Source organism: Volvox carteri (assembly GCF_000143455.1).
Source record: "Volvox carteri f. nagariensis unplaced genomic scaffold VOLCAscaffold_54, whole genome shotgun sequence".
In the NCBI taxonomy this organism is placed as follows: domain Eukaryota; kingdom Viridiplantae; phylum Chlorophyta; class Chlorophyceae; order Chlamydomonadales; family Volvocaceae; genus Volvox; species Volvox carteri.
The window spans coordinates 411,876-420,401 of record NW_003307597.1 but is presented as its reverse complement, the minus strand read 5'-3'; the positions used below and the strand labels follow the sequence as shown (position 1 = coordinate 420,401).

Sequence of the window (8,526 nt, the reverse complement as noted above, 5' to 3'; positions counted from 1 at the left end):
GTTGGCTCTTTGTGAGGCTCTGCAGAACGAACTAGAGTTTCAGACCTTTTTAACCGGGATAACTTGTGGTTGGGCATTCCACCGACCTTTTTGGGTGTGTGTGGGAGGTTGTATGCCTCGCGGCCATCATCTTTCTTCATGTCATGGGCAGCCGGCTTGAGGTGGGGCGTGCGCCTGTCCTTTGCCCACCGATTTTCCATAATAGTAATAACAGTGATGATAACAATACGCCTTCAGCTTGAATCAAGGCGTGTATTAAGGGGGCAGGGGTGGGGGGGTCATGGATTTCCCCTTGCGCCTGCACTGCCCACCACCGGTTTGGTGTTTGACTTGCTCTCCCTTGTCTCCCAGGTTCCCACATGGTCCATCTCTGTTTTCCTTTTGGGGCCGGACTCTTACGTATTGTTTAGGGTTACAGTGTGGTCGTGCAGTCCGCAGCAGACAGCTGGTTGGTCACTCGCGTTTGACCGGCAAGGGCTGTTATTCAGCTCCTCCTGAACTACTCGCTGTGGCGCCCGTCGCACATAACACTACTCTCATGCAGGCGGTGTGCATCGTCCACAAGAATGTCTTGTCTGTCTATCTGTCTGAAAGGAGTCTCGAAAAAGATAGGAGAGGGAGTCGCCAAGCACCTGCTTCCACTCTTTTCCCTGGTAAAATGAATTATTTGTAACTTCTTAGTTGTAGCTTTCTTAGCGGGGGACCATGGATAGAGCACCGTTATGCAAGACCCACAGCATCACCAGCGTTTTTTTGCGGAATATTCCGAATTCGGAATAAAAAATTGTTCGTGGTCCTGAAAACTAGGAATAAATAATGTTCCAACCCTACAAGTTCATTCCTCCAGTCAAAAATTGTCAGTCCGTGCCAAAGCCTCCAGAATCTTACAGGAGACATACATGTTAACCTTATCATAGCACTGTAATGCCACGAAACACGGGCGTCGAGTTTGATGGCAGCTAAGACTCCTAACCCCACACTCCGCGGCGCAATGAGGCCCTGACCGCAGACGCAGCGGGTCGTGAAGGGGCAGAGCGACGGCGCATGGCTGGAAAAGAAGGACAAGTATCCCCTCAAGTGGCAGCTGTACTTCGGAGCCATGTTTACATGGCCGTTGCCAAAGCGTCTAAGTGCGCGCAGCTTCCTGGCGTGTCATTGAAAATAAGATCTTTATAAAGATACAATTTATATGGTGTAAGGGGTGACTTATAAGGGGCTGAACCGTACGTGTCCATCCATGGTGCGCAGTCCATGGCACTAGGAATCATGTGCAGTCCTAACTTTTGTCATGGAGATTGAAATCCAAAACGTACTCGAGCAGATCGTAAGTAACAGCTGGACGAGGCGAAGCACGTCGATAGCCGAGTGATAAGTCCGAGCTCAATCAAGCTAGTTACTGTTTTCTGTCGCAGAGCAAATTCATATCCCTTTTTTTCTTTTTTGACTACGCTAGAACTCGCGGTCCATGGGCCTCCTGGCTCGTCTGGGCCTTACGAACCCAGACGTAACATAACATAGCAAAACATAACATAACATAACATATCACTTAGTTTGAAGTGCTGAGTTTTGTTACTGCAAAGTTTTACTGTTATCTATGCGGAATGTGCCTCTTATTGAGAACATCCAGGAATACGAACGTCTTGCCGGCACTGAACTTAGAGATTCGCATGCCGCTGGGAAGGAAAAAAGAATACCTAGGCTGGATTAGCCTTCCAGGTCGCGGGGATGTAAACATTTGTATACTCATGTGGAAGCGTCACTACATACACAACGTAGTGCACGTATCCGTGGCCCGGTGGCAAAGAGTAAAATTAGCAATCAACGTTGCCATTTTCATCCATGTTTGATAGCTGCATAAGGCCGCGCAAGGCTTAAGCAAAGGTTGCACTACCTGTTGGGATCCCTTCCGAGCCGTAATGAGCATCTTCACATCATCCACGAAGTACTCCATTCAATTTGATTAATTGATTACGGATAAGATGTTGTACGTAGCTTGCTGGTGTCAGGTTAACTAAATGGAAGCTAATCGAGAAGTATTGAGCCACTCAATGGTCAAGCTGGTCATTCAGCCCCTGTAACGAATATTTTGAGATTATTATTAAGCATTAAGATTCTGGCACTTCGTAATACTGACCCATACGTATCTTTGCGCGTAGCGGTCAACGCTTTTCCAGTACAGTGGTGTAACCTCTGCATCCGTAAATTGCTGCATCTGTTGCATCAATACTCATGCAGAATATTTACATCATATGTGAGTCTGCAAATGCTCTAATATATGTGCAACATAGCTACGGCCGCAACTGTATGGAGGAACGTTTGTACGACTGGCTGGTACAGTGTAAACTGCGCAGGTGACGCTCGCGGGAAAGTCATTCAGCGTAAGCTAAATCGTAATTTAATATAGGACACGCTTCTGGATAATCTCGAAGTAGTCGTAATCCGCTATCAGCCGTATCTGCAATTTTGGCTTTGCTCCTTTCAGTTCTCGGCGTAGTGCTGGACGTCATCGATTGGAATGAAAGAGCTTTACATTACATTCGTATGGTATCAACTTTCCTAACCCAGAACTTCTGCCACCACAAAGTTCGGGCATTGGTAATGGCATCAGCTGGATAGGCAGCCAGCCCTTGTCCTCAGGCTTATGTAGTTTCTAGCAGTTAGTAGAAAAACTAATCCGAAGCGTCGTCCGAGACAGTATCATGGCCTATGCTGCGCAAGGTTCCGCCCCCGATGCTGGTAACCTCTCCTACTTGCTTCGCCCATCCACATCATCGACGGGGAATATCAGCACTGTCTGGTCATTACTGACACGACTGTTCACAACGAAGTGACGGTGGCGCGGAACGGATGCTCAAGTCGACCTTTCGCGTCTCGCCCCTGAAAGCACAATGTCATTCCATTCTGTTGCAGCTGATTTTACGACTTATATTAATATCAGTTTTGAGGCTAGTACATGCGACACACCTTAGCCTTAGTCTTCGGTTTGGCGGGTCCCTTGCCGGCCATTGTCTTGCGGGGGCGTATCCTCTGTTGAACCCCATTAACAGCAGTGCCACAGCCAGTTTGGCCAATGCAAGCGCAGCAGGATGGATAGCACAAGTGTCTACTGGCTCCTCCACCGGTAAGCCAAGAAGGGTACGGCTTTCACAGACCCCGTCAGGTTCTCCGTAATCCTTACAAAAACCGCTCCGTATGCGGCCCCGTAACGTGTGCATATGCCTCCGCCTGCCCGTGCAATCGTCAGTGCATTGCATCACCTACGTGTATTGTACGTCCAGACGTAGTTTCCTGCCAATTCTCATCGGTAAACGCCGTACTGTGCTGTACCCACCCCGCCATCATACCCCGTCTGTGCTGCTGTGGCACGCGCTTCTCATACGGCAAATATTGTCGTACATCTTGGCACGGCCCCTACGACATTGTTTGTACGGCACAGCACCAGTCGCCTCCATCGATGGCTCCGAAGTCGTCATACGCAGCGCAGCGCTACAGCCGCTAGCGCAGTCCGCATCACCGCTGGGGTACAGTGACCTGGAGGCGGCAATACAGCAACCGTTATTACCGTACGGTGATACGGAGCCGTACACTATTGCCAGTGCCGTGCAAGTTGCTCTTGCCCAAAACTCAAGCAGCGGAGCTCCTTTATGGACGCAGGTATGCGTTTCTTAGCAGGAGCCACGGAAACGACGTAATAATCCATACTTGCAAGTTTTATGTGATTCCGATTTGCTCTTTATGATCTGCTGTTGTAAATAATGTGATTCCCATCGGGATTCAGTGTTAGATGTTGCCATGCCATAGCCCTAGAAGCTCCCTGTAGCTCTCTCTTCCCAAGGATGCTCCGCAATGGCGGCTCATTTGATTTTAAGAATATTTTAGATGTTTAAGGAAAGCTGGTCCTTGAAAATCTGGTCCTTGCTGCCTGGAGCCTTTCTTAGCTTCTTGCATGCTGGCCGTCTGTAAGTGCGTTTGTCTGTCTGTCTGTGCGGTCCGTCATGTCACCGCACGACAATCCTCGCCTCTTCGTCAGGCGACCCCACTCTTCTGAAGACTCGCTCCTCTTGTCCCTATTTGCGTGTGGTTCTGTTCAAATCCTCCGTTTTTGCCGTACGTACGACATAGACGCTTCCCAGCCGGCCGCCACGCCGCATGGTGCTGCCGGCGGCTCCCAACGGCAACTCAACGGCGTACGGCTTTCTTGAATACGACTATTATGATATTGCGACCACACAAGCGGCAGCGGCGGGGTTCTGCCACGCCGCTGGCGGCGATCTCTTCTTGCCGCACTCCGAAGCTGAGGTGACTGCCGTACATCAAGCACTTATAATGCCGTACAGGCGGCTGTGGATGGGTCTTCGCCGGGTCAACCCTTTGACCGGTATCGGCGGCGCCGCCGCTGCCAGTAACACTACTAACGCTACGGGAAGCCCGCTGCCATCGTCGGCTCCATCGGCGCTGTCGGCAGCAGGGCCCCCGTCCTCGCCTGAACTGATGAACAGCTTGTCGTACAGGTGGAGTGGCGATGCAGCAGGTGATTTCAATGCTTTCGCGGCGGGCGCTGCGGCAGCAGCGGCGGCGGTAGCGGGGATTGACTGTGTTCAGTACGACATCGTCAGCGGGACGTGGCATCCAGCGTCCTGCAACGGCAGCACCGCCGGGTTCGCGTGTGAGGCCCGCGCTGCGGTGCCGGGAAACGCCATATGGTCTGAACTGTACTCCGACTACCGCTACAGCCACGTGGCGCTGCCGCCGTACGCAGCAGCCGCGGGGTCGTACAACGACGCCCAGCCTATCGGAACCCCGGAGGCACTGTGCGCCAGGAACGGCATGACACTGGCTCCCTTGTACGACATTGCGACGCAAGATGCCCTTCTGCAGAGCCTGGCCGCCGCGCACACTTACTGGCTCGGCTACACGTTGGATGCTGCCAGTGTAAACAGTACGAACGGTACAACAGGAACCTGGGCTGACAGATCGCCGCTGTCGTACATCAAGGAGCCGCTGAACATGGCGGATACGGTAGCGGCAGCGGCCGGCACCGGTGCCGCCGCCGCAACGCTTTGCGCTGTATTGATGCCCACGGCGCTATACCCAGCCACCTTTGACGCCACTTTAAGCAGTACCAATACCATCAACAATACCAATACCAACACCACCGCCCATGATGTTACTGTTGTTGACACCACTAACAACAACACCGTGAATGGCAGCACCAACAGTAACACAACCATGTTCTCCACCGACCGCGCCAACGACACCAGTAGCAATAATGCAAGGACAGGCAGCACCATTATGGATTCAGGAACCGACAGCACTGCACGCGGAGGAGCTTGGCTACTGTCTTCATGTTCGGCCGCTGTCGCGTCCCCTCTGTGCGCCGCCAACGCGCTCGGCCCCACGTTCATCGCGCCTGGGATCGTCCCATTGGGACCTGCAGCTACAGCCACAGCCACAGCTACAGCTGGTGCTGCACCTTTCTCCGGCGAGAACAGTACGGTCGCCGACGCCAACGGAACCGCGGGAAGCGTCACTACCGCCGCCGGCACGGGGCAGGTGTTGTACGTGTTCTTGGGATCTGGCTCTGCTGACGTCACTGCGACCTTCTCCGGCGCGACGGCTCACTGCCGCCAGCTCGGCGGCACGTTGGCAGTCTTTGACGGCGCCGTCGCCAGCGACAGCAGCGGCGTTGGCGTTGGCGTTGGCGGTGAGGCGATGGCGAAGCTGGCGGCATGGCACGCCGCGGTGCTTAGTTCCGTGTGGCTAGATTTAAGGTGCGTGATTCTGCTGCTACCGCTGGTAACGTTGCTGCAGCTGCAACTACAGCTGCAGCTTTTGATTTTTCCGCTGCAACCATAGACCGGACCTAGTCTGGCCATGGGAGAGTCTGTCTAATCTTTAATCTCAAACCTTCAGTGCCGCTCAATGTACAATGCCGTACCTTAACGGAGCGCATCAATGACCTCTCCGCTTCCCGTAAAACTGCAGACTCCCCTCCGCCACCTGGTCTGACGGTACGGCGCTGTCGTACAGCAAATGGGCCGGCGGTTTTACACCACCAGGTGTGGCTTCAACTCTAGGTTTCTGTGAGATCGTGTGTTTTGTTTATGGAATTGGGGCTTGGTTTCGGGACTCATTGAGATGCATCTCAGCAGCTAAGCGCTTCCTTCACATGTACGCACTATCCTGCACGCTTTTTCTGCGCTAAGATGGAGGCTTTTTCCATTTAGTGAACTTTTGCCGTACTGTGCGGTCGTATGCTGTCGTGCTGTGCTATGTCATTTTGCGCCATGATGTGCGGTGCGGTACCTCAGGTCGAAATGGGACTTGTGCCATACTCTGGCTCAGTGCGCAGAGTAATGGCACTGGCTTCAACATCAGCAGCAGTAGCAGTAGCAGCAGTCCTAAGCGAGGCGAGTGGAGTTCAGTGCCATGCTATTCGCTACTGCCAGTGGTATGTGAGGCGCCCACCGGCTCAGGACCGGCCGTGCCAGGTCAGCAAGATGGTGATGACGGGTTACCGCCCACCCAGGACGCCTTGTTGCGACCCTTCCGCAATGCCTCGTACGGCAACAGCTCATATTACCTGTACGATGCTGTACGGCTGACCTGGGACGATGCAGCAGCATTTTGTAGCACACAGCACATTGGCGGACGATTGCCGTCATTGGCATCGGCAGCGGAGGCAGATGCCGTACTGTCCTTATGGTCTAAATTGTCGTACTGGGTCGGGCTCAGTGATGTGGCAAAGGAAGGCTCTTTCGTTTGGGCGGACGGTAACAGCAGCCGGCCGCTACCCTGGAATAGCAGATCCGACACCATGCCGTACGGTCAGTCTGCGGCCAACGACTGTGTCACAGCCCACTTTGATGACCCCGCTGGTAATGCCAGCTTTGTCGTACGACCATGCGATATGGAGTTGCCGTACGTGTGCTCCGTACCTGATGCGGAGGGCGTGATGGCCGCAGCCTCAGTGGAGCGGCATCCTGTCATGCTCCGCCACCAGGGCAGCTCAGTGTACGGCTCGTACGAATACCTACTCTACCTTACGTCATTGTACGATAACGACGCAGCAGAGCGGGTAGGTACTAAATGGCATATGCTTTTTCCCGCGCTCATCGTTGCTCTCGCAAAACGCGTAATGAGCAGCAGTGAAGCTCGCTAGTTTAGTAGTAGTAAGTACGTCGGGACCCCGGTTTGGCCGCCAAAGTCTGGCGCACAGTCGCACGTTCGCTGTACAGATGGACCACAATTATAAAGATGTTTGTAACCCTGACAAGACCCTGACCCCTGGCTCCTTTGCTAGCACAACAGCACAAAGTTCATGAATCAGAAAATTTCGGAAATTTTACTTCCCTTTTTTCCTGGACAGGTCTGCCAGTCGTCTGGTGGCCATTTATTCAGCCCACTGGAGCCGATGGAGCTGGCCTGGGTAGCAGCTGCGGCATCGCGACTGCTACAGCCACCTGTCGCTTTCGCTGGTACTAGCAGCAACAATACTGGTGCCAACAGCAGCAGCAGCAGCAGCGGCAGCGGTTTTAGCAGCAACACTGCCACTGCGGCAGCAGCAGGAGCAGCTGGTAGTGGAGGAAGCAGTGCGATGCATCTAGGCCTTATCATCACCCCAACCTCTTCCGGCGTTAACCCCCCAGTTGGAGCCAATGGCTACTACGCTGACAACAACACGACGTCCGCGGCGATTGAATCCAGGGATGGGATTGGAACCTGGATGCCCGACGATGTGGCAGTGGCGGCGGCAACGGCGGCGGTAGCAGAAGCCACCAACAGCAATACGACAGCCATCTGCCCGCAACTCCTTCCCGCCAGCGGCGGCTGGCGATTGGATGGGAGGAGCTGTACGGATAGGCTGCCGTTTGTTTGTAAGAGGCTGGCGGGGCTGCCGGCGCGGCGGCCAGCGGCTCTACGTGCATCTGCCGCAACGGCGGCGGCCGCCATTGGCTCCCCTGACGGTGCCGACGGGCTGTGGATTGCGGTACACCAGCCGCCGCACCCATTAGCGGCTCGAGGTGGTGGCGGCATGACGGTTCTTCTGGCGTACGACGGCTTGGCTGTGGCACGGAGCAGCAGCAGCAGCAGCGGCGGCGGCGGCGGCGGCGGCGGCAATGGATACTTGGACGCTGCGTCGCTCTGTGCCGACGTGGGCGGCGCGCCAGCTCAGCTGCGAACGTTAACCGATTGGGACGAGCTACAACAGCTCATGGTGAATGTCGGTTAGGGCTACTCGCTCACCGTTGACGGTTGTTGCATAATTGGGATATTGAATGACATAACTCGCGCTTAAAAGGTTGCAGCTAAATTGTTGCAATCACTACATTCGCAATTTTGTTATAACTATGCCTCAGTCCGCAGTCCGCAATTGCCCCGATACCCAATAACACAAGCTTCCGTACGTACCCCTGCCCCTTCCTCCTACCAGTTTTTTTTTCATTTCTGCCGGTTAATTTTCCAGTCCGAACGGAGGAATAGGTTTTTAGTCGCGGGAAGGTATTCCGAATCTGTAAGGCGCTG

The 8,526-nt window shown here is 54.0% G+C and overlaps 1 protein-coding gene across 1 annotated transcript; it reads left to right on the top strand.

The window, feature by feature from the left end:
• Positions 1-6,601: 6,601 nt before the first annotated feature.
• VOLCADRAFT_37569 (uncharacterized protein) lies at positions 6,602-6,805 on the top strand (the record flags this gene model as incomplete). The annotated part of the gene is made up of 1 exon (XM_002955728.1): positions 6,602-6,805. A coding segment is annotated over one exon (204 nt), but the record flags the coding sequence as incomplete, so codon positions are not given.
• Between the last annotated feature and the right edge of the window lie 1,721 nt (positions 6,806-8,526).